General features: G+C 40.7%; 2 protein-coding genes across 4 annotated transcripts in view; one reads left to right on the forward strand and one right to left on the reverse strand.

The window, feature by feature from the left end:
• Positions 1-16,301, forward strand: emilin2b (elastin microfibril interfacer 2b). Of its 2 annotated transcripts, XM_014984126.2 has the most exons (9): positions 2-346; positions 430-555; positions 1,803-1,975; positions 2,057-3,805; positions 13,058-13,252; positions 13,346-13,390; positions 13,467-13,517; positions 13,605-13,721; positions 15,650-16,301. In XM_014984126.2, the coding sequence occupies exons 1-9, from the start codon at positions 222-224 to the stop codon at positions 15,979-15,981; spliced, it is 2,913 nt and encodes a 970-aa protein (XP_014839612.2). In that variant the 5' UTR covers positions 2-221; the 3' UTR covers positions 15,982-16,301. The 2 variants fall into 2 exon arrangements, with proteins under 2 accessions (XP_087857650.1, XP_014839612.2); XM_088001524.1 differs by having other exon boundaries at positions 1-346; positions 13,058-13,390.
• Positions 16,196-25,402, reverse strand: part of LOC106916092 (phosphatidate phosphatase LPIN2-like) — a 16,595-nt gene continuing 7,388 nt past the window's right edge. For both annotated transcript variants that reach the window (XM_014984127.2, XM_088001525.1), the window contains exons 5-20: positions 25,250-25,366; positions 23,961-24,084; positions 23,396-23,849; positions 22,896-22,995; positions 22,567-22,754; positions 21,187-21,280; positions 21,029-21,098; positions 20,869-20,952; positions 20,566-20,645; positions 19,893-20,043; positions 19,279-19,427; positions 18,674-18,760; positions 18,437-18,589; positions 18,103-18,217; positions 17,908-18,011; positions 16,196-17,816 (exon numbers count right to left, since the gene is read on the reverse strand). In XM_014984127.2, coding sequence (XP_014839613.2) covers positions 17,672-17,816; positions 17,908-18,011; positions 18,103-18,217; positions 18,437-18,589; positions 18,674-18,760; positions 19,279-19,427; positions 19,893-20,043; positions 20,566-20,645; positions 20,869-20,952; positions 21,029-21,098; positions 21,187-21,280; positions 22,567-22,754; positions 22,896-22,995; positions 23,396-23,849; positions 23,961-24,084; positions 25,250-25,366 — 2,215 coding nt within the window. In that variant the 3' untranslated portion in view covers positions 16,196-17,671. The remainder of the gene's footprint in view (positions 17,817-17,907; positions 18,012-18,102; positions 18,218-18,436; positions 18,590-18,673; positions 18,761-19,278; positions 19,428-19,892; positions 20,044-20,565; positions 20,646-20,868; positions 20,953-21,028; positions 21,099-21,186; positions 21,281-22,566; positions 22,755-22,895; positions 22,996-23,395; positions 23,850-23,960; positions 24,085-25,249; positions 25,367-25,402) is intronic.

Consider the following 25,402-nt stretch of genomic DNA (forward strand, 5'->3'; position numbering starts at 1 on the left):
CAGGTCTTATAGTGGAAAAGGGGGCGCATCTGTTCGGCTCGGAGGGGGTCCTGAAACGTCACATCCAAGATGCTGGAAGGCAGGAGCGCGTTTGGACGTGCGCAAAGCAGAGAAGAAGAAACAATCCACAGATCTGTGACTGATTCCCAGACTGCTCGGTCACTGTTGATTATAATCTGAAGTCTTCCTGTTTTGGGTGTTTTGTGCTGATATCCTTCACCATGAAGCGGGAACTGCATCTCTTGAACTTTCTGATAACTTTCCATCTCATCAGTGGAACACCGTTTCATTACAACATGTTTCAGGGAAACGCGTATTCTGCCCCCGAAACGCGACAGAGAAACAAGTGAGTAGGCTGCACGTCTGTTTTTTTGTTATTCACTTCATTACGTTAGTGCAGAATAGAACATTTTAAGCCATTCTTTGCAGAAACTGGTGCGCCTACGTTGTGCACAAGAACGTGAGCTGCGCTGTGGTTGGAGGCACGGAGAGCTTTGCGCAACCGGAGTTTTTACCGTGTCCACCGGAGCAGCCAAACTGCGTGCAACAAGTGATGTAAGTTCCCAGAACTCACGATTATTGCGGAGAGAACTTGTTTTATTTAGCAAGTAGTTTGTTAATAGCAGAAATACGACGAATCGGTATAGACCCGTCCAGAAAACACCATCTGATCTACAGCAGCCCGCATCACTTTATAGATAATCCAAGTAGATATTCTTGTTAATTTTTATTTTTTATTTGTCTAAGCTTTCTCAAGGTATTTTTTACAGTGTTTCTACTTGATTTTGATTGCATTTTTCTCTCATTTTAACTCAGTTTTAACGTTTTCAGTTTTAACTTTTAACCTTTTTTTTTAAATCATTCTTCTGTTTGAAATCAGAAGAATGATTCTCTGAAACTGACAAGTCTACTAAATTATGCCATGCCTGTAACACAACTCTGAGAAAACAACCATCGTTCCATGGCCAACTGTACATTTTTAATGCTAAAGATTTAGCGACCAGTTTTTAACATTTAGGATGGAAATGTCTTAACATCATCATAAATTAACATGTTTACATTTCACAGAATTTTAGCAAATCTAAGTGTTAAATCTAAGCCCCCCTTTTTTTAAGATTAATCTTTAGACATCTTATTACCAGGAGCCTCTAACAAAAACAGTAGTTGTTTTTGAAGTTAAGCTTGGCACACAGTGAGGATGACACATCTCTCAGATCTTTTCCCCTTTACTTGTCCACTGGCTCAATGCCCTGTCATGGTTAGAGCAAAACATAAACTTATTACAAGATTGTGTAGCTGGTTGGAACTACAGCAAAAATAAACAAATTAAAAAGTTTTTTAAGGACTTAATTCGTTTCACTACATAAATAAATGTCTGTTGCATCCTTTACTGTTGTAGTCAAACACTGTAAAGGATACAATGCCTTTTTTTAAAGTTTAATACATTTATATGACGGTCTAACAAAAAGTAGTTCATAATAGTGAGGCATACATTTACATTAATCAGTATTTTTGCTGCATCATCTTTTGCTGAAATTACAACAAAAGATGAAATTCCTCCCTACATGAGGAATTTATTGCAGGGTTGTGTCCAATAAAAGTGGGTGTGCACTTTGATTAGACCGTTGTAAAACATGAACATTCCAGTGAATCTGTGTCTGAATGTTTAGGATTGTTGTTCTGTAGGAAGGTGAACCAGCAAAATTCCCATTGCACTTGCTGGTCTAATGGGATTTTTGCTGTGTTTAGAGAAAATCCTGGCATTTAACTTATTATCTTATCATTTTATTCTTTGTTTGTAGATATCAAACACATTTTAGGCCCACATACAAGATCGGCTACAAGATTGTGACAGAGCTGCAGTGGAAGTGCTGCCCAGGGTATCAGGGTTACGACTGCAAGGAGGTGAAACTTCTCCAAGCAGACCGTTTGCCCCATACCTCTTCAAACTCTGTCTATTTTCCAAATCCGCAAGGTCAGAAGCTAAGATTTAAAATATTTGAAATGCTTAAAAACCTTGAAATGACAGGATCCTAATTGTCTGAATGTTTCGTAGGTCCTAATCAGAGGACAGAGCAACAGAGGAACCATCCATCAACATGGGAGGGGCAGATCAGAGGTCAAACAGTTGCCACGGCACCAGAGAGCCAAGAAAGACCTCAGAGTGAGCAGCACCTGCAGGAGGAGGTGCAGCAGTTGTCCCAGATGGTCCTGGACATGCAGGCCAGAATGACAGACATGGCCTCCAACCTGAGGCTGGATTTCCAGGAGGATGCAAGTAAGATGTTGGCTACGCTGCTGAGCAACATGAAACAGCCTGCCAGTGCTCGGCGGGGAGAGACGGAGAGCTTTCAGGTGCAGGATTTCTCTTTTGGTCAAGAGACCACGTCAATGGATGAGGCTATGAACAAGATAAACCAAGTCACGGATGATCTGGAGTCAAAGAGCAACATCCTGACTGACTTAGTGAGTCGAGTTGACCTTCACGACGGACAGATTCGTCTGTTACTGGAGACCAGCCAGAATCCGCCATCCACAGCCCAACCTGCCCCTACGGGCGGTGATGCTGACCTGCGAGCCTACCTGGACGGCAAGATCAGCGCTCTGCGAGAAGAGTTGATGGAGGGCATGGACGTCAAAATGGCCGACCTGAAGAACTCTTGTGATTATAAAATCCTCTCGGTTCAGGAACAGTGTGAAGGACAGGAGGCCAGCTACTTCAGCCTGACCGAGCTCATGGAGTCAAAGGAAGAAGACCTCCGCAACGAGATCCAGGACCTTAAAACAAAAGTATCTGATCTACAGAAGGCACAACCAGGGGATCCTTACTCTGTTCTGTCTCGCCTGCAAAACCTTGAGAACCGTCTGAACTCAACTCAAAGTAGTTTGGTGGCACAGTGCGTCTCCGCAGGGGAGAACCTTCGGAACGAGCAGGAAGAGGCCATCAAAGACTTGAAGAAGACATTGGACAACAAGCTGGCATCCATTCAGGACCAACTCATGAACCAACTGGCAGGAACAACCACCAGCTTCACGTTTAGGAGTCCAAATGCTCTGCTGAAAGACATTAACTCCCTAAAGGATTCGGTTAATAATCTGGAGCTTAAAGTCAACAATCTGGACCGTTCTTGCTCAGGAGAGTGCAAAGCTAATTTAACTGCTCTAGAAAACCTTCAGAAAGACTTTCAGAGCTATAAATCTGCTGTAGATGACATCAAGACACATCTGAATGTGCAAATGAGGGACTTTGAATTTATGAAGGATCAACTCGTCAGCATCAACAACAGTATTGAGAACAGCGACTTAAGTGACCGTCTGGACAGAGCAGAAGACTCAGGATTAGGTGAAGCGAAGCAGCAGAATCTGAGCTCCTCCTGGAGTCTAGCGAAAGACGGGGCCATGCAGGAGGCCGATGATCTTTTGGAGCTTCCCAGGGAGCAACACCACGAGCTGAGACGGCGTTTGGACGAGCTGGGCAGGGAGGTGAAAGCTGAGAACGACAGATGCAGAGAAACGACCCGCGACATGGGGGAGGAACTCGCCAGCATGGACAGCCGGATTGTTAATGTTGAGGCTCTGTGCAGCAAGCTGGACCCCATCTCCATCAGCCTCCTGAGGATCAAAGAAGGTCTGAACCGGCACATTACTGGGCTGTGGAGCTGCGTGGACCAGCTGAACGGCACGGTCCAAACTCATGCTCAGGATATCGAAGGACTGAGAGGACAGTGCCAGACGCTTCAAAATCAAATTCTGAATATAGCTAAAGACATTCCCACCATAACCTATGGCTCTCCTGGGAAAGAAGGTAAGCTGCCTGTCCTGCAAATCAGACTGGAAGTGACAGATTTGTGCAGACAAGATAGGGAGCAATGTCTCTGTAAAGCTTTCACATGATGCACGAGTAGCATCAATACATACTAATAGTCTTATCAGTCTCATTAAACAAAATCTATAATTTTTCTCAGTTTCAGATATTTAAAAGTTTAGAAAAGAATGTTTAAAAGACTTCTTGAGAGGCCTGGAGGTCTGGTGCCACAAAACAACCTGATAACAAGACAGGAAGGACAAACACCTGGGTGGTTCAGACGCTGTAACTTTTTCAGAACCAGCTCCTTCTCTGGGTTCTGGTAGAAATTTGTGGAATTAAAGATAAACGTTTATCTACAGTCAGAACAGTGAAGTGTCTACATTTTTGGATGAATAAGCATCTTCAAGGTCCTTTTTGGTTCACGTCTGATTCTGAATGCCTTACATTTTATTGCTTTGAGGCATGAACAATTGACAAAGCTACCACATTTAAGTGAAGGAAATAAATCTGCGGAAATAAACAAAACATATATTTATATTTTTTTGATATTTCTTTAAAGTTCATTATATTCATTATCTTTTAAAAATGCATTGAATGACTAATGTTTTTGTAAACCGGTGAGCTGCTAACTCCTTCATGACGTGCTGACTGTGCTGCCGGAGAGTCTCCGCTATTGGCCTGAGTTTCAGAGTGTGAGCAAATGGGGGGGGAAGGTTGAATATTCCTCAAGCTATGCTCTCATTCAAGGCAGGCAAGCTTGATTGAAGACACATGCCTGGTTCAACAGACCCCATGTTGTGTTGAGCAACGCTTTGGCATCAAGAAATACAGCTAACCCGACTCAGTTTTGCATCCAGGAGTGCATTTTATGGGTGTTTTGAAGATCATTGTGAAAAAAAAAACAAACAAAAAAAAACAATTAAAGGAATTGACTGTGAAAATAAATAGCATTGTTTTTTTAACATTAGCTCTGCGATAACGCTTTGATTAATTCTTCTATTATGTTAATTAGCCATGTGCTCACTTCTACTCTTGCATTTTTATTCCAAACCAAAGTGAAGCTATTTTTAAAGGCGTTAGCCTTCTGGCTAAATGATAACACTGATGCTTTTTACTGCTTTTGGAAGTTGCAGCACAGAGTTATAAAGTGTCACCATTTAGTTTTGCTAATCGTTGCACTTTGCCCATTTTTTGTGCTAAACGCTGTTAGCAAGACAAGTAGTCGGAAAAGTATCTATTTACATTCCAAGTTCAAACTCTGAGGTTCACATCTGAGGCTTTTGTAGTGACTCAGGTTAAGTGACGCAAACTATTATAAGCGTATATAAGTTGTGTATTCCTCCAACTATGGCTATGTTTTACATTTGAGGCAGTCGGACAGTTTGCAGTCCCTTGAAGGATGTTCTGTTGGATTTTCCTGACTTGAGACTCCACTTGGAACACAACAGCAGCTTCTGCAAATGACTGCAAACAATCACAAGAAATAGGGAAACCTGGAAAGCTAAAGTCTCTGGGCTTCATTGACATAATCAAAAACAACCCATCATAAAAGCAGCTCTGTCATAACTCATGCCTCCTTCTGTATTTGATCAGTAAACTAAATTTTTCATCATATATTAGGAACACCTGAAAGACATACTACGAAACTATGCAAACATTTGAAATTAGCCATATTTTTCTTTAAATCTCCTCTGAGAGTTTGACACTTTCAAAGTTCACTTAATTTTTACAATTTTTTTAAACCTCTTACATGCTGCAGTGGAATGGTTTCAAAGTATATTTACGTGTTATAGTGGCCCAGTCAAAGTCTTTACCTAAATCCAGTTGACAAATCTTACGAGAACTTAAAAAGTCCTGTTCACGAACTCGTGGGAACAGGATTTTTTCTGACAGCAGATGTTGGACGAATGCTTTGTACAGCATTGCATGTGTTAACTACATGTCTCTGCAGCGCTGTTAAACTCTTACCTTACACGTTTTTATAGTCCATCGTCGAGTTTGACTCATGACAGGATAATTTGCCAATTTAGCTGTTGCTGTCCCACCCAAATGACGTACTCTGCAGCACGGTCAGTCAACAAGCCTTACCATCCATGTTTCTTTTTTCTGTCCGTCATTCACTTCGTTCTTTAGTAATGCTTGGCTTTTCTTACCGGGAGCATGTTTTTGCACGAACAGATTTTCATACTTCAGCATGTTTCTGATGTGAATCCACATATTGATGACACCTTTGAGACCGAGCTGGACTCCTACCGTTGTGAGTGCAAACCTGGAGCTTTTCCACACTGTTGTGGTGCCAGAGCTCTTCCTTTGGGAGCAGCTCCGTTCCCATGCTGCTTTATTGATCCAGGTAGTGTAGCATGTAGTCCAGTTTGGAATAACTTGAGAAGATGGTCTTTGCTTAGCTGAAGGTTTCTACAAGATTTCCGTGAAAATTACATCTTGAGATGTAATTTTTCATATTTTTGCCAGAAAAATGATTGTACAGTGACAGAAATTTTGCTACTCCACCCTGTGGCTTTTTTGCAATTATGTCATTTAACAGTTTTTCCTGTTTGAAACATATTTTAGTTTAGAGATCTGCTCTCTTGTCTCCTATTAGCAGCTACTCTCTGTTGACTTCTCGTTTATCTCACGTTGAGCTTATCTGAAGAGGCTGGAAAAGGTTACTCTGTCACACAGTCTTCTTCACACACCTCAACATGGATTCTCGCTAATGGACAACTTTTCATTTCAAAGCCAATAGCTTTAGTGTGTTCAAGTGCTAATGGATGAACATTTACATTGGCATCTCTTCTACTGATAAGATTAGGTTTCCTTCATTCCCTTCAGTCAAATCCTGTAAAGTTTTTAAACCTCTGTGGCGAGTTCGTTGTCTGTCTGAGAAAAAAGAAAAAGTGAAATGTGTTCCCAGAGGCCGCCCGTGACTATGTTTACCAATGATGTCACACGGTTGTTAATCTTTATGTTTTTTTCTTGCATTCAGCGCTGTAACTGGGTCATTCTTGGAAATATTTATGATTGCTTGAAAAGTCATGAAAAGAATACAGTTAATTCGGGAAATATTTAGACGCTGGTGTATTTTGTTGTACTGGCTGCTTGTGAAAACATCCAGTTTGCTTGAGAAGGGCAGCAGCATGTTTGGGTCAGATTTACTTGGTAAATATATGGTTACTGACTGTCCTGTACGAGCCGTAATTGTTTGTTTGTAATACTTTGCTCAGAATCATTTCCAGAAGATGAGCTTTTGCTCTTTGGTCATGCTTTGACTTTTCCACAGCTGTCTTCAGTTTTTGCTCGTCAAAAAGCTTTCTGCCTTTAGGCTTTGCTTTATGTGTAAAATCCAGCCCAATCGGATGGAGATCACAGAAATCTGCAATCTACTTACTTCGGAAACAAGAATCCGGGCCTCGGAATGGGCTAATATCTGTTTTTTTTTTTGTTTTTGTTTTTTTTTTCAGTTTTAGGTTGGAGTAATCCATCTTCTCAGTTATAATTCGAGTAAGAGGTGTACATGCCCTCATCAGCAGGATGAATTTCAGCATAAATCTGACATTTTAATGTTGCATTTTGAATAGTTCATGCCATGCACAAGCTTCTACCATGATTAAGGCTGGATATTTTACTACACATCTCATCAGAAGAGTAGTAAAACACATAAAATCTTAATGCTAGTGTTTATTTAAAGATGTTGGTTTCGTTTCGTTTGGTCGTCTACCTTCACCAGAACCACTACCAGGAAAACAGACCCTTGTCATGCCGCTGCTTGGCAGCTGATGCAATATTTTTTACATTTGAAAGCCGTAACCCGGTTTCTTTAAATGCACTTCTTGTAATTTAAAGTGAAACGGCTCAGTCTTCGTCTCATCTCATCATGGAGTGCTTCTCCAGATGGTATTTGGTTTGTCCATATGAGGCAGTTAGAGTTTTCTGTTGTTAAGCTGGCCTAACAGGTTCTGGTTCATGGGAGGTTTAGTACTTAATGACTCCTTTGTTGTTCCTGAACATCTTGAGCTATTTCCTCTGGTTCAGTCGGCTAAACAGTAGGCACATTTTGTCCAACAGGATAATGGTCACAAATACATAAAATGTGGCTTAAGGATGGATGAAGCATGGTAACATTAGGTTGCCGGCTCTGACTCCATTCTTATTGATAATTGGTGGATTCCTTTTCAATTGCAAAAGCTTGTGGTTTCTCTGGAGTTCTTTTTCTCCTTCCATTTTTTGTGCTCTCTGTAAGATGTTCAAAGCGTAGAATACTGTTTTTATAGTCAATCCCTGCTTTAGACTGTTGTGTTCCTAAATCTTCATGAGACTTTTTCGTCACTAAAATTCTCCATCAAACCTCTGAGGTCCTCAGAGCACCTGTTTTGTGCACCATTATACAGTAATTGATCTATAACATCCTACAACACATTCTAGTATGTGGTTGCAATAGAAATGTGGTAACAGAAAAGGGGCAAAGAGGGTGGAAACCTCTGCAGGACACTGCACTTGCAACAATCTGATTTTGAGGTCAGAGTTGGTAAGAAACTTTCCAACTCTGTTTCCAAACTTTAACTCAGACTTCATGGGGAGTCCCAGTTCATTTTCCGACTTGAAACCTGGAATTTACGACTTTTTGAATTAACTGTGATAATTCATTGCCAGTCAGAAAAGCTCCGGGTTTGCTTTCGCAACATGCTTTGCTTCATTTTCCATGTGCACTTGCATGTGCTCTTCAGTTATTCCCTCTCCCTATAAGCATCACCCAGCACCCATTGACTTTACAGATAAAGACGGTCTTGCATAGAAATGTGCTGCAAACCAATTCCCAGTTTGCTTTGTTTTTGAAAGATGCATGAAAGTCTCCTAGCTCCTTTGTGTTTTGTGTTTTAGGAGCAGGCCTATAAAGGCAGTGATGTGGAGCTCGTTACGGAAACTTTTACAGATAAGGGAGTAATGCTCTTTTGCTTATGACGTATTTAGACTCCTAGGCCTGTGACTTGTGTGAGATTAGATGACAAATCTTCCCCACGGGTCAAACGTAACAACCCCGCAAACATATACGATGGATTCTGGCCGAGGGCGTCCAGGAAGAGTAAAGTCTTTAGCTTTTGTTTTCTGTTACTCTCCATTTAAATCCCGTTTTTTTTTTTTTTTTCAGACTGTTTGTGACAAGACTGATAAATATATTGCCATTCTCACTCCTCTCTTCTCCAGAGATTTGCTCTGGCCACTAAACACAGAGATTGCATCCATGGATTCCTAAATCAAAGCTTTAAGACCCCAGTGTGTTCTGGTGACTCATAAAGTCAATATGCAGCCTCGCACTCATTATTAAAAAGAGATTTATAAAGTAGAATGTGTCTGTCTTTGCGACGCAGGAGACTGCTGTAATCATAAACTGCTGGCTGGTAAATCACTAACAACACAGCGAGGATTTCCCTTCTCTGAACCGGTTAGAGAAACACACATTTAGATCCAGCTGTATTTGTTTACAGCTCACCTCTTTTATCCAGAAGCACACTCTGCCATGCAGATACACATCCTGTCCTTGGCTCTTTTATCTCTGTGGCAGCAGCTCGGAAATCACTTTTGAATTGCTGAGATCAAAGCGGACGACATACCTTGCTTTATATGAGCAGCAACACGGCCAGCGCGCTTGCAGGCTTTACCTCCTGTGCTGTTTTACTGTGAGACGTTAGTCTGCCAGCATTTGTTGCATTTAACAGGCAGACTTTTCTGAAGTGACCCCTTTCCCCTCATAGCAAGGGGACTGAACATGTGGCAGCTCCTCACTGCGGTGCTGGTCTGCCTTTTATGTGCAAAATTATGCGTGTGTGAAGGGGAGTGGGATACAAAGGCAAAAAGCCTTTAGACTTTTTACTTTTGCATAAATGTTTAAAAGTAAACATTTACATACTTGTCTTTAAAAGTAAGCGTGTAAACGTAAGAGTCTAAATGCACATCCGTGAGGTACACCACAATTATTTGAGACACTAAAAGGATGGCTTTGTGGAATTGGTGTGTAAGTAAAAATAAAAGGCCGTGTTTGAAGATGGCCACAAGTCGGGCGACCAGATGCAGTGCATCTTTTGTCATCTTCTTTAATAACTTATACCAACAAATACATGAATTACCTGAGAAAAACATTGTACAATAAACTCACTGTTTCAAATCTGTCGCACATAGCTGTGATTATCCAAGACTAGCAACGGGCACCATTAACACCTTTACTTCAAATGTTTTTTTAGGTCTGTTATTATGAACTTGAAGGGAGAAAATAACAGTCATCTAGCCTTTAATTCATCAGCTGGAAAATACTGCGTTCCGGGATAAAGTTGCTGGGAGGAGTCATTGAATTTACCAATGAAACATTCCCTCTGTTACTGGAATGACCAGGTCTAGAATGCAGCTTTATTATAGTGCATTGTACCGCAACTAAAAACAGAGGAAAAACTTATGCATAAGCACAAAATGGGTCTATTAGACATGCATGTGTCATGGTAAGTTAAAATAACTATGGGGAAAAAGAAGGATGTGAACAGAAAACAGAAAAATACCAATCAATCCTACTGCAAAAAGGTATAATACACACCATACAGTGAAATATATATTATTACAGTAATGAACCCAATAACATTATATTTAAGGAACTCTTTAGTAATATGCATAAATGGATACTATGTAGACAGTACTTCGGTGCGTCTTTACTCTGTTTTCTCAAATCCCCAGTCGGTTGTGACAGAAGGACATCAGGCTCTGGTTCTGCTGGAGGTTTCTTCTTGTTAAAAAGGTGTTTCCCATTATGCTGAAACTGCAGTTACTCTTATTCTTATTGAAAACTTTTAAACCAATTTGAATCATCAACAGAACTTGGCTGCATTGTTCTATAACTAGGATCAATTTGACTTGCAATAATTAAAGTAATTGGGTTGACGTCATCTTTTATTTTTGTTAAGTGCCTCGAGATGGCATCTGTTGTGAATTAACACTATCTTAACAAACCAAATTGAATTAAATTGAACTCAGATTAGGGTTTTTGCCCAATCTTCATTGTTGAATCATGAATTCTGACCTTAACCGAGGCAAGACCTCCACTGTCTTTCTGTAAAAAAGTTTAACAAAACTTAAAACCCACTGGACTGTCAATCCTCTCCCCAGCCAGCATGCCTAAGTGGGACCCATGTGGGGGAAAGGAGGGCTGATACATGGGTCCCATATGTGGGGCCATTGTGGGTTCCACAATGGCCCCACATGGGTTTGCCCATGTAGGGCCACAGCCCACATGGGCGCTACATGGACAAACTCATGTGGGCCACCACCATATAGGGCCCATGCAGGGCCCATGTGGGCTCTGGCCCTACATGGGCAAACCCATGTGGGGCCGTCACACTCTTGCGTATCAGCCTTTTGCTTTAATGGCAGTGGGAAACATGATGCCATCCAATAATAACCACCTTCCTGCTCATTCAACACTGCAGCATAAACAGTTTGATCACCAGATAAACCAGACTTTTCAGACACACATGCAACACTACTAGAAAAATGAAACTCAGACTGCAATGTTGCAGCCAGCACCCGATAATAACATCACGCAAATCTATGCAGACAGACTTCTTATTAAGTCATACTTGGCTGCTCTGATGTGTGCAGAGCTGAATACAAAGCGCTTGGATGGTAATGCATAAAATGGACATTTATTTCTAGAGTCTTTCCTACAAGAAACTTGGGATAGCTTTGAAATATGCTTGGACAGACACACTTTGTGTTCAACTCTAAACTCGACCTCTGAACAATAATCTAAATTATTGTTACCAGCTCATATGACATGTAATGGCTATAAAGTTTTACCACAGCTAATCCAGGCACTCAGTTATTTTGAGGGGTAGGATTGAGGCAATGAGAGCTCTCATTCTTAGAATGTGAGAATAAACAATTTTCAAGGCTGCAAACGTCCAGCTGCCTTCTTTCTCAACACTCGGGATTTATTGTAGATTTTATTTGACGATTATTTGCTTTTGGAGACAGCCAAGATAGGCCGGGTTGAGCTATGCTTCAGAGAGTTTGCAGCGTTATGCCATTACAATAAAATGTGCTCTTGGAAAGACTAACATTAGCAACAATTATGACCTTGTGGCTTTGATCACTTGGACAGGTGTTGGTAAGCCTTTAGATGAACCATGTGTATGGAATATGGTCTGTTTCATGTTGAGCATCACAACGAATCCAAAAGTCACGTTTTGAAATGTATTGGCAGATGAAGATTGGTTAGAGCTACGTTTTGCCAGAAACGTTAATGAAATGTATCTATTTATTGGAAACTGTTCAATCACCCAGTTGGTTTTTCTTAAAGAGAACATTCGATCAGTCAAATGCAACACTAAGTGGCTTCCAAATGTTAAACTATCATTGTAAAAATTACTAATAGTAAATAAAGTGATGTAAAATAATGCACATACCTTAACAGAAAACACATGTTCGTAACATTAGAGGCAGAAAAGCGGTATAAAATATTACATTCTAAAAGAGTTTGCTATAAACAAAGATGAAACTCAAATTTACATTTCATTCATGATCAAATCTAAAACTGTCAACTGCATTAAAATCAATTTAAACAGATAAAATAGACAAACTTACTTACAACTTTGATAAAGAGGCCAAATAAATTTAATGTTCAAATATATAGAAAAAATTCTCAAGGTAATCTAAAAGTCAGTCTGGAAAGATATGTTTTGTCTATTTTATTTTATCTTTTTGTTTGTCTCTTTACATATTGTTATGTAAAATGTCATTATATATTTCAGAATGTAAATAGTTTTATCCTAAGAGAAGAGTTTTTGAAGGTTTAAACAATTCACAAAAGGCATGTTGGAAAAAAACTTTTTTCGTCTACATAAATCATCTTCAGAAAATCGGCTTCAAATTATTTTGACATGAGAAAAGAAACAATGTACCAAGGCAAGAATGTTTTGCATGTCAGATGTGTTCCACATGTCAAAGTTTAAGCTGTGAGAAAAGAGAAAAGTGCAGAAAAATGTCACATTTGTTGAATATTTACAAAAAAAGAACAATGCCTACAGCCACCTGCAGTCAATTACAGTCTTTCTTAACACTTCAAAGAAACTCTAAAAAGAATTAGACTTAAACAAGCCATGCAGTGGAACGTGTATTTAGCTAGAACATTTTTACAGCCTCGTACAGTTGAATCCAGCTGGAGTGTAAACTCTGACCTGCGGTCTTAACACACGTCTCTGTTCTGTTCAGGTGCCAGCGTCGGACCGGTGGACGGAGGATCTCCCCGGGTTTCAGCTGAGAGTTTTAGAGTGTCAGCTGTCCCTGCGGAGCCGGCCCTTCAGCATCTACCTGTGATGGAGACCGGAGAGGCAGGCCCGCCGGGAGAAATGACCGAAGGGACGGACCTCAACATGATGACTGTTCAGGGGTTTGCTGGAGCACCAGGTGATGCACATTCAAATAAAATTGCTCTGCATGTTTTTTTTCTTATCATATATTATTTAATTTCTCTCGTTGTTTTTTTTTTTTTATCCAAAGCTACCTCAACTGACTCCTTAAAAACCAGCATGCCTCTAAACTCAGGTATATTTCACTTTAACTGTTTCATGATGCGTCAGAATTGAGTTTCTATGGTGCAAATAATCGATTTTATCAACAGACGTGAGCATGCCTCCAAGATCTCCAAAGCAGAAAACCAGCACAGCTTCAGGTTAGAGTTATTAATCATTTAGGAGCCTGAATCTCTTGAATCTCTTACTCGCTACTCACGTCAAATATTTCCCGTCTTGGTCTCCAGGTGAGAAGGTGTCCTTCTCGGCTGGTTTGACTCTCTCACCGTTCCAAGAAGAAGCCGGAATAATCCGATTCAACAAGGTGCTGGTCAACGATGGAGGACATTATGACCCTCATACAGGTAGATTAACACGAACTCTTGAAAAGTCATTTGGAGGGGGAAAGAGCGCAATCCTGCAGGAAGGACATAAATTAGATTCTGTTTGGTGCTTGTGCCTCCGCCCCCTTTTCTCATGTCACCCTGAGCAATTTCCTCTGTATCAAAAACCGATAGTGACCGAACCCATCAGGCTTTGTGGGATCTTCCATACTTATTCACAGCAGAAACACTGACAGTATGGCACAGAAGTACATGTGTAGATTCACGTTTAGAAAGACAAGGAGGCATTCAAACAACTAAAGAAAGTTTGGAAAGTTTGTTTGCTGAGATCCTCCTTTACGGATCTCAGACTTAAAGAACTGCAAACCTACATGAACAGCTGCATCCTGGATATTCTCTACATTCACTTGCCAGATCAAATTAGCAGCACTGACCTTTGCACAACAACATACAAGCCATCTGCCTATAGGAGAGCATATTCTCATAAGACACCGGCTGTAGATCAGCTGTACACAAGCCCACTAATGACATCACCAGGAGACCTCTGACCTGGACCTCTCAAGGAAAGAGGAAGGAATCGAAACATCTGGCGAAGACATTTAGAAGCAGACATGAAGAGCTCAGGTTGCACTTGGAACCAAATGGAGCAGAGGCTGCTGTTTAGTTATTATATATTATGAATGACCTTTGCCCCTAGAGGGATGGATGGTTGTAGGTATTTACAATGTGATTATGACGACACATTGCTGTCTTTTTTTTATTAAGGTAAAAGTGCAGAAAGTTACTTTTTGTTCTTGTATCCATCTTGTTTTACGTCCTGGCTGTCAGTTGCATAAATTGGTGACTTCGATGATGATGTGGAGAATTTTATGACTTCCTTTTCATGAGTTGAGTCATTTTTTTCTTCTCCCTCCAGTGACAGTTCCTCACTGGAACTAGAAGCCAGCAAGCCAGGGTGTGTCCTGCGAAACTGAATCCTAATCTTTTGATAAACGCCGTTCATTTATTGAAAAGGTGGCTTATGTGAGTTTCACATAGAGCCAGTCTTTTTTTAATAGTTTTTATGCCTTTTAAAGGAAACCATCAATTGAAATCAGCTTTTTGTTATTTACAGAGGCCCACTTGCATTCACAGGGGTTATTATGGACCACTCGCATCTCTGAATAGCTAATAACTGGAAATACTTAAGACTCCCTCCAATAATAGTTCAAACACAAAATATTGGAGGTACAACCAATCAATGGCGAGGAAAATTAAAGTCTCAGTTCATAGTCCCTATATTTCTGCTTCCTGAGCTACAGGTTTTTTTTTTTTTCTTTTTTGTCTTCTTTTACATCTGCCAAGAAATGAGAAACAGAAGCCGTCGTATGTGGGATAAACGGAGGGGTGTGGCTGATGAGAGAAGCAGGGGAAGGAAGATGGGTGACGCAGGACTTCCAGTAAGAGGTCTGACTAAACTACTGGAAGCCGTCTAACCATGTCTAGAGACAACATGGTGACAGTAAAATTTCTTTTCCCTTAGCAGAGCAGAAAGATAACTGGAAGGCGCCAACTGGAATATTGAATATTGTAGATCCTCTGTGAAAATTTCCACAAATTTTTTTTTTTTTTTTGCATATAATTTGAGGTGGATCCATGAATACTGAACCGTGAATAGACCGGGATTTACTGTACTCCAGTTATCTTATTCTTATTTTAAACTTTGTCTGATAGTAGGCATTTAAATGAGACAAAAACAAAAACAGCAGAAAACTTGTAGAAATTTGGAAGCCAGTAAATTTGCTTTATGCTTGAACCACTGAGGAGCAAGACTGCCTCTGTTCTGGACATGTTTCCTTGGTTGAGCAACACTAACACACGTTCTCTCTTTTGGCTTTAAAATATCCCACAGGTTTGTGATGTCTTTCACAACAATCAGTGTCCACAGATCATCTCTCTCTGTATCCCAGGCATCTTCACCGCTCCCACCGACGGTCGCTACCTGGTGACGGCCGTGCTCGTCGCCCAGAGAGGCGAGAAGGTCGAGGCCGTGCTGTCAGTGTCCAACGGCATCATCCAGATGCTGGATTCGGCAGGCTTCTCCTCTGAGGTCACTGCGCCGCCGTCGCCAGAGCAGTGCGGCTGCAGCGGCTCGACCTCTCTGAGTCTGGTTGTTTCGATGAAGCAAGAAGACCGAATGGGACTCATGTTGACTGCTGGGAAACTCGCCACCTCCGCCTCCCCGGAGATCCTGTCATCTTTTAGTGCTGTGCTTCTGTACAGCAGCCCGACTAAACGGTAGCTGCTCCAACTCTTTGTAACGCAAACAACTGAGACGGAGCATTTTCACCTGGTTGGGTTAAATTATCACAACATGGCAACACTCTATTTAAGACAAGCGAATGAGACGGTCTGCATTATGAGGACTAATATATAGTTTTTATGTTTTGTTTTGCTTTCGTGGCTCAAAAGAATTGAAACGCACACATTTTGTCAGAGGCTAAACATAAACAAGCTTTGTAGTTTTAAATGCAGTCTTTTTAATATTTTTATTTTCAATTTAAGACATGTTTTCACAATTTAATAAAACAACAGCACAGGGATGTGATGTGATGTATACTATTTGAACAAATGCGTAATTTTTTTTTGTGCTTTTCTAGCAACAAATAATAGATATCCACAAGTTGGTCTGAGCAATCTATAGAAATGATCTGCAATAACTAAAGTTCTTCATTGGTAAGCAAAAGTAAAGTTTCGTAACACTAATATAAATTAAAGTGTGGTCTCTTCACACAAAGTTTGTCACTTTCACAGAAAGAACGCTGTAAATTGTGGACATTTGTTACTTCTGGAAAAAAAAAAATTCAAACATTCATTAAAAATGAACAGTGAACCCTGAGTCTAACTATGGATTTAGAGACATGCTTATTGAGCAGCAGCAGGATCTACATTCTACATTCATTTGTTTGAACCGAGACACGTTAATGCAATTTGAAGCAGCGAATCACAACATGTTGTTCCTTCTCTGTGTTTCAGTTCAAAGTAAATAACATGTAAGGCCTTAAAGGGGCAGCGACACACTGACTCTATTAAGTCCCTACAGAAGTGCTTGGGCTACAACTCACAGAAACTGCAAAAAACAAAAACAAATGTTTATGTGCACAAAAATATTTTGTTCTTGCATGAGAAGAAAATAGTTGAGCAACTGTAGAAAAAGTGTTTTTTTCTTTTGTTTTTTTTTGTTTGTTTTAGCAGTTTGTGATCCTAATTACAGAAAAAAAACAGGAATGTGTGTGTAGCCTTTTGAGTTGAGGAGCAAATTTTAGCACCAGCCAATCAGAAGAGATTGTTTGGAGAACAAAAGGCAATTTTTCAGTGCATTTTGTTGGAAAGAGAAAATGTGATCCTTATGATAATAAGCTGATCTTGTGAAAATTTTGAAGCCAAAAAGCTTTTGCATGAAAAGCGGTAAATGCTGTGGAATCCATTTGTTCATCCATTAAAGTGCATAAAGCGTCACATATGTTGGACAGTTAAACATGCAGAAGAACTGGTATTTCCTGAAGACTCTAAATGTAACAAAATAAGCAGTCTTCTGATTGGTCAGTATGGACACTGTTCAATCAGTTGAACCTTTTAAGATTGTGTCAAAATTTGCACTTGGCAAGCTTCGGTTTCACATGCAGATGAATCTTTTACAGTCTTGTACACCTGCACAAACATTTCACTGAGAGACATTTTACTTCAGGATAAAAGCTTGATTTTTAAGTACAAAATATTGCCTTTAAAGTTTTTTTTTGTGCAATCTAAAAGTGCAAATATGCTCTGTGCAGTTCACGCATTAACTACTACAGATGGCAGAAACAACTGCTTCATTTAAAAATAAAGGAGTACATAAATATATCCCTGACATTTACCCTACATCAGAAAATATCGAAGATGCTACTTTAGCAGCCGTTAAGTTTAGGATTTAAATCTGGGCATCTCCGAAGTCACAGCAGCTCCTCGAAGCACACCTCTGCGATCGGCTGCCTCCAGTAACAGAAGGAGCTGAAGTCCGGACAGCTGAAGGTGGCGCAGTGCTGAGTGCTTCGCAGCGGGAAAACGTGCTCCACCAGCTCGCTCAGCCGGCTGTAGCTGCCAAGTCACAAACCAGCATCACAAGAGAAAATATTAAAACATATGTACGGGAGGAACAGCTGACAGAAAGTGATTTGTCGCTACTTACGATGTTTTATTGCCTTTGGATTGCTCAAGGATCAGCTCCCCCTTAGGATTCACTTTGAATATCCGACACGCAGGCACACCCACTTGTTTGTAGGCAAACACATCCTAATGAGGAAAGGAACACAAAAGCAAACGGATGATTTTATACAGATAAAAAGAACTTTAATAGTGCAGGAGAAGAAGTATTTCTACTCACATTCTCCCTGTTTCCAAAGGCAGCATAGAAAGGTTGAGTGTTCGGGTGGAACAGGTTCTTGATGTCTGTGAGGCATTCGATCTTGAACTTCTCAGGCTTTTTCTCGATGACCTCTCTTAAAGGAAAAAAAGTTGCATAAATTAATCCTCTGACACACCGCAGCTGATTCTGGAAGCGCATAATGCATCTCAAAAACAGGATTAAAATGCACAGATCTGCATTTTCACTGTAACTTTTTCGCTTTCATCATGTGATTTTCCCCAGCAGATGCAGATCTCATGTCAGTAAATATCAGCATTTCTACCGATCAGATAAAAGTCAGAGGATTCCCCACCTGTGGAAGGCAGAGAAAAGGCTGCTTGGTGAAAGCATGAGAGGTCCCTGGGGAAGAAGCGTGCCGCTGTCGTTCACCCAGTGCAGATATCCGCGAGTCATGTCAGCCATGCCGATGGCTCGGGCCGAGCAGTACAGGAACCTGTAGCCGTTCCTGCAAGAGTCAGATGTTCGCTGGCTAAGTTGTTTTGGTTGAACGTTTCCTGATGTGATAATGGAGGCAGACGACGGGTCTTACTCATGCACCGAGTTGTAAAGTTTTGCGATTCCCCGATGAGTCCAGTCTTTGCCAAGCTGGGGCAGAATCTGACCAAAAACATCTGATCTGCAAAGAAATGTGCGAGGACAAAGTTTTCTTGCTTGTTTTCTTAATCAGAAAAGGAAACAATTACCAGCCCAAACTATTTTGGGAAGCAGACTGAGTTTTCTTGTCAGTGTAATAAGAATTTTAGGTGGAGTTGGACTGATTGCTCAGCAGATGACCGGAACCGGCCTATTCTCAGGTATAAGTGGATAAAACGATCTAATTGATTCTGAGCGGTGAAGAAGGCTTGAAATTAAAAATGTCTGCTGATAATCAGAACATGAGAATTTTAATTTGATTGACTGGTTGTTTTACAATCAGTGAGCTCACCGAATCTAAGCACCACCAATCTGATTTGCATTATTATCAGTTGTTACATGAACAAGTTGTTAAAGGAGGTGTGGGCAATTAAATTCACCCACCAAAAGTACGCATAATTCTAAACTTTGCAAATATGAGTTTGATCAGCTGATGGCTTCATGTTCAGTAGCGAGTTCTCCGTTTATATTTTCAGAGAAAAGTGTGGATATTTTCCATACTTGGTGATGGTGCCGTCGATGTCCGAGATGATGACCTTGTCGTCCCAGTTCCACAGGTAGATGGTTCCTTCGCAGCGACAGGTTCCCTGGTACTGAGTGGTTATGCTGAACGTGACGTCGTTTGGGCCGTCTCTCAGCTTCAGGCTGGCCTGCAAAAGGTAAACAGTTCAGAAGCTGAAATACACCAAATAAATGAAAATATTACTGATTGATTTCACATGGAGTGATGCTATCAATAATGCATATTCGAATTTTGTTTACTGAAGATATGAAAATCCACTAAAACTGCATGCTTCCTCTACACGCTTTCCAGTTTACTTTGACGGTAGCTGGTGAGAGTGAAGCGCATACTCTTAAAAAGCACCAAGCAATAATAGTTCAATAAATATTCTGGTGATTTGGTTGCTGTGTGTTGATTTTCACTTGCAAGAAAAGCATTTTTAACCTCCTGGAGGCATCCGAAATGTACTTGGAACCTGATTTTTCTTTCATTTCAAAACCGATTCTAATGAAGAATGGCAGGATTTTATTGTTGTTTGGCACAGAAGTTAAACCATCCCCCTCCCCCCACCCCGTTTCTGTCTAAACCACACAGCTCACACTGGTGAACTTACGATCTGATCAGACGACAGACGGAGGGATTTCCTGTAAGAGTAACACGTAGCCGCTCCTTCACTCTGCACGCGCTCAGTGGGTTTCATGGATGGTGCTGCACCGTTCAACTCTTTGGTCTCTTCATCACTGGACCACTCTGAAGCTTTCTGCCTGCAGGAGAGAGATGGTGAGCAGGTCTGGTGACAAGTCGACAAACACACACACACACACACACACACACACACACATCATCATCATCATCATTATCATCATGGGTGTGAAAGTCGTATCAAATTAAAACATTTGTTTGAACTTTTCTTTTTCAGAGAAAACCTAAGAATTGGCAAGAAGCGATACCTATTACAGCCACCAGAGGGCGGCATATCTACTCATCTACATTTATCCTCTACTTACCACTGCAGATATGTATGCTGATTACCTTTCAAATTTACAAATTTAACAACTTTTTCTGATAATTACGAAGCATGTGAGTTGAATCATCTACTCTTCACATATTTTCTCTGTCTCTGCTTCTTAATGAGTTTATTGGTCACAGGCTTATAAGTCACAAGACTTCAGCACTGACTAATATGCTAATCCCTCCTGTGTGGGACTTGTTTACCCAACACAACTCGTGTTGACATGCTTTGTATTGTTGTTAGGACTCTGAATGCGACCTGGCTGCTGACTCACTGGGTATCTGGGGCCTGGTGGAGGGCAGGGCTCTCTCTGCTCGCAGACTCCTGTCTCTCCAACTTGCTCTCAGTCGACAACTAAGAACACGAAGAGGAGGAAGATGACGTAGATATTTTAAAAGGGAGACAGTATAGAGAGCTTACCTAACAAGAAAATGCCTTTACATAATGATGCAAATCTAAGATGACGAGATTGCTGAGGCTTTTGGGCGATATGTTGCTCATTTGCAATGCAAACTGGAACTCCAGCGTCCGCCACATTTGTGAGTCATAAGGTTGCGCAACCAATTATAGTTCCCACCTGCTTTGTGCTGCTCTTCCTCCAGAACCACCACCGTCCAGACTTTTTGGGCATTTTCTCCTTCACCCAGGCCTCTTCTGTCGTCTGAAATTCAAATAACTCAATTATGAGAAATAATTATTCAAGCAGCTCGAGAAAAACGCGCCAGACCAGACGATACCTTTGGAAGATTTTTCTGGAAAGCTTGCATGCAAAGAATCAGAGGTGCTGCCAGAGTCCAGTTGTAATATCTAGAAAAGAAACATACTTTCATTTCTGATCTTAAGATGTTCGAACGAAAATGTGGAATGGGATATACGCTAGACTGATGAGACCCACCGGTTTCCAATCCTGACCACCAAGTTTGGATTGTCGATGATCGCTGGGTTCTCGGCGAAGTCGTTGTAGGTGATCATGTGTTCCATGAATTTCTCTAAACAAAAACGAACAGAAGTTCAGCCAACAGATCATTTTCTAAATGAAATTTCGGATTATTTTGTTTTGTTTCACATTTTAAAATAATGTCTTCTTCCGCCTACTAAACGTAGAAACATGCTCCCTCAAACTAAAAGACACGCTAACTGGCACCTGTGCAGGAATGACAGGTAGTTGTATAAATCCTATTTTTGTCTACGATTCTTACATTTATTACCACTTTATAGACTTGTTATGTTTTTAGGTCAAGTTTGGATGTTTTATGTATGCTTTTATTATACCAGATTTTTTAAATTGTTTGTTGTCTTTTATGTTTTATTGGCTCTAATGTGTTTAATTGCTGCTATAAACACAAATTTCCCTTTCAAGAGATAATAATTTGTTCTGAATCGGAATTTGCGAATAATAGGCAGATAATGAATACCAGAAACGGATAAAAACAGAAGTTAATGACTCAAAGCTTTATTTTTCTATAAAAAATATTCCAAAATTAGGATGACATACAAAATAAGGTTTAGAAAACACATTAAAATAAGGGTAAATGTCTACAACAGTGCCAGCATTAATAATAAGGCATGTTTCTATCAAGCTTCGCTGAACCTTCGTCTTACAGCTTCTGTGCTGTTTCACATTTAAAACTCCTTCAGATGAAAAACGTTTGAGCACACCCAGCAGGAGCACGCTAAACTAAAGCAAATTTAAAAACTTCCCCACAATACTGCGCCGTTAATGGAGAAACTTCAAACTGAAACTGTTTAAAAGGCTAGAAGATTATTTTAAATGAGGATTTATTTCTTCTACCTTCCCATTCAATAAAAAAAGCTGAGAATATTCTTGGTATCAGACATGCTCATATAAACATAAACTACTGTATATTTATTTATATTTCATAACTTTTTTTTATTATGTTTCATTTTTTTACTTGTTTGCTTTTTATTTATTTGTATAAACTAAGCTTTTGTAGTTATTTAATTATCTTAGCTAAAAAAAACATTTATTTTGTGTTCGTTATAAAACACATTTTATTATTCTTTAACTGCGTTTTGCATTGCAATAAAATATATATTTACTCAATGCATCAGGTTTTAGAGAAAAATGTCTAAATGGTTTTAGAGATCGGATTAACAAAAATTATATTTTTAATAACAGTCAGTTCTCTCTTGTGGAGACGCAGTGCGAAGAGAGGGGGAGTAAATAACGGGTGTAGAAAAACTAAACCAGTTCCTCACAGTGAACACTGTGAAGCAGCGACAGCTACAGTTCGTAACAAAGACAACCCGTCACCTTTGGAGATCTCTGAGTTTTCGCCCACGCCTCCACACAGCGACAGCGTGACGTCAGGCAGGTCGCTCGCTGAGTCGGACAGACACTCTGTTCCGCTGTCTGCCGCGGCGCTCCCCACTGACTGGGGGGACTGGGACCCGGAGCGCCGACCCGTCTCCACCCAGTGCTTAGGCACCGGCTCAGCCTCACTGGAATACGGACAGGTCAAATTCAGATATTAAAATCATAGGAGTGTACAGTTCTATGTCGCGTCTGCTGGGATTTTATTTGTTCACATTGAAGGCTGGTTATAAATGCATTGAAATCTGAGAGAATTTCCAGTTTTGCACCTTTTTGGGAAGTACCGCGCAGCAACGGCTGGCTCCAGGGCGCTCAGGTCTTCCAGGTAGATATCCTCAGGCCCCTGGTGTTGGCTCCTCTTCCTCACAACTTTTCGAAAAAGAGAAAAGAAAAAACTCTGAACGTCTTCATAGCAATGACAGATTTCACTTTGTTTCACTTTCTTTTCTTTTTTTTCTTTTTTTTGACTTCTGCATGTGAGCGACGAGGAGTCCCAGACGCGAGTCTGAACTAAGGGCCCAAACAGAAACCACATCCTTCCTGTAAGCATCCATTTAAACTGGGTGTAGTTGTTGTCTCATACAGAAATCTGGAGGAAGTCCTAACCCTGTCAGCTCAGACATTATCAACTTTCTGTCTTCAATGGGTTTTTTTGAGACAATAAATGTGTAGAGCTGGATTAAAATACATTTTCTTTATGTTTATACTTGCATTCTGAAAAGCACAAAAAGCATTGAGATTTTCTAGAGCAGTGCATAAAGGTTGTTACCTTTCCTTTTGATGGGTGAGTCTGTGGTCTTAGACGCAGCTTTTGCATCAGGACACCCTGTCAGAGGCTCTCCGGCTTCACTGCTTCCTGTACCGGGAGCAGAACCGCTGTTCCTGCGACTAGGAGGCGAAGACGTCCACCTTGGCTTCCGTACATTATTTGAGTCGGAATCCGAGATTGCAGGACTTGATTGAGAGGAAAAGCTGCTCGACTTTCTATCTGAAAAGTCTTGCTTATTGTTCGCACCATGTGATTCTGGGAGCTGTGGGCTGCAGCTGCACTGACGGGGCTTAACGGTCCGAGGTTCTGGCTTCACGATGTTACAAACGGGCTCCGATGAGCTCTGCTGGACGATCGGCTCGTCCTCCATGGCCGCTGAGCTCAGAATCACTCTGAAATGTGTGCTTTCTGACGGGGTGATGCTCTGCGTCTTTGTCTCAGACTTTTTGTTGACCTGGCCGCAGACAAAGGAAGTTAAAATACAGAAGCACATCGTTAAAACTTGTTTCGAGTAAGTCTTTGTCTGGTGGAAGTGAGATCATTGTTGTAACTTTATGATCCGTACCCTTGTTGATTCAGGAAGCTCCCCCCAGCTCCACTGCATATGCGAATCGGACCTAAACATGCTCTCTGTCGGCTTCACCATCAGCTCAGAGTCACTTCTGGGCGAGGCGGACTCGGACAGATTCCTGATGCAATCAAAAAACAAGTTTCCACTGAGTCAGCTCCCAGGACCTCAAAGGGAGAGTTTTGTTTTGTTTTATTTGCCTGACTTCTTATAATTACAGCTGCTTTTAAAAACATCCACACCTATTGAACATTATTATTTTAGGTGGAGGAGCAACACAAAGTAGTGAGTAATTTTGACGTGAAAAAAAAAAAAAAACGTGCCGACAAATAAATCTAAAATGTATCGGAAATTTCACAAATATCTTTGAAACCAACATATTTTCAATTCAACCAGAGTATCTGCAGGTTTCAACAAGTCAAATGTCAGACCTTTTTAATACCAGCTTGAATTGGGGATGACTGGGGGATCCTGCTGGCTCGTATGGGCTGAAACTAACACTGTCTAGCGAACTGGTGACACATTAGCTCTCATCCATGACAGGTGGTAGAATATTAGCCTCGAGTCATAGATTACAACCAAGACGTCTGCATGTGACTCAAACTTTAGCCCAACAGAAAAGTCCAGCAAGAAAAACACGGAGAATAATCATGCCAGAACAAAATTTAAGACATGTGATTAGCATTTTCAAGGACAGCTTACATTTTTAAATATACACTTAAGACTTTTTAAGGATGCGTGAACACCCTGTCAACTATGGATCCAAGTATTTTGGGATATAAATCTAACATCTTAGCACATCTGGAAGCTGGACTTTTTGCCTTTTTCTCAGTCGGATTAGACTGAGAGCATCTGAGAACATCTATTTTCAAACCTTACCACTGATTCTCTGTTGGATTTAGGTTTGGACTTTTATTAGGCCACGAGAAGGAAAGGGATGAAAGGGATTTGCCTAAAAGTTACTGGATAGTTGCTCTGGAGGGATGGAGTTGATCTCATTCTCTGATAAATGTTCCCTGGCTTATTGTGTTCTTTGGTGTTCATGATGCTTTTTCACTAATGCTCTTTAACAGACCTCTGAGGCCTTTATAGAACATTTATACTAAGGTTAAATAACCCGAAAGTGGACCGTGATCACCATTTTCCTTCAGTTTTACAATTATGAATCACTTGGTGTTCAGCTCCAAACATGTCAGTGAAATTGATATGTTAGTGGTCATAATATGCCAAAAAGTGAAAGTTCAGGAGGTGTAAGAACGTTTGTGCATGGAGTGAGAAGTTCGTACATGGGGCAGGGAGACCAGTCCCCATCAGAGAAAGGGTAGCTGTCCCATTCCAGGGCGGTGAGAGGCGAGTGCTGCCTCTGCTCCACATTGTCCTTCACTATTGACAGCGACGACGCCCTGACGATAGAGAATAAAATGAATAACTCAGTCTCT

The sequence above is a fragment of the Poecilia mexicana genome, unplaced genomic scaffold, assembly GCF_051168715.1.
Source record: "Poecilia mexicana isolate PSO_F unplaced genomic scaffold, ASM5116871v1 scaffold_20, whole genome shotgun sequence".
Taxonomy (NCBI): Eukaryota; Metazoa; Chordata; class Actinopteri; order Cyprinodontiformes; family Poeciliidae; genus Poecilia; species Poecilia mexicana.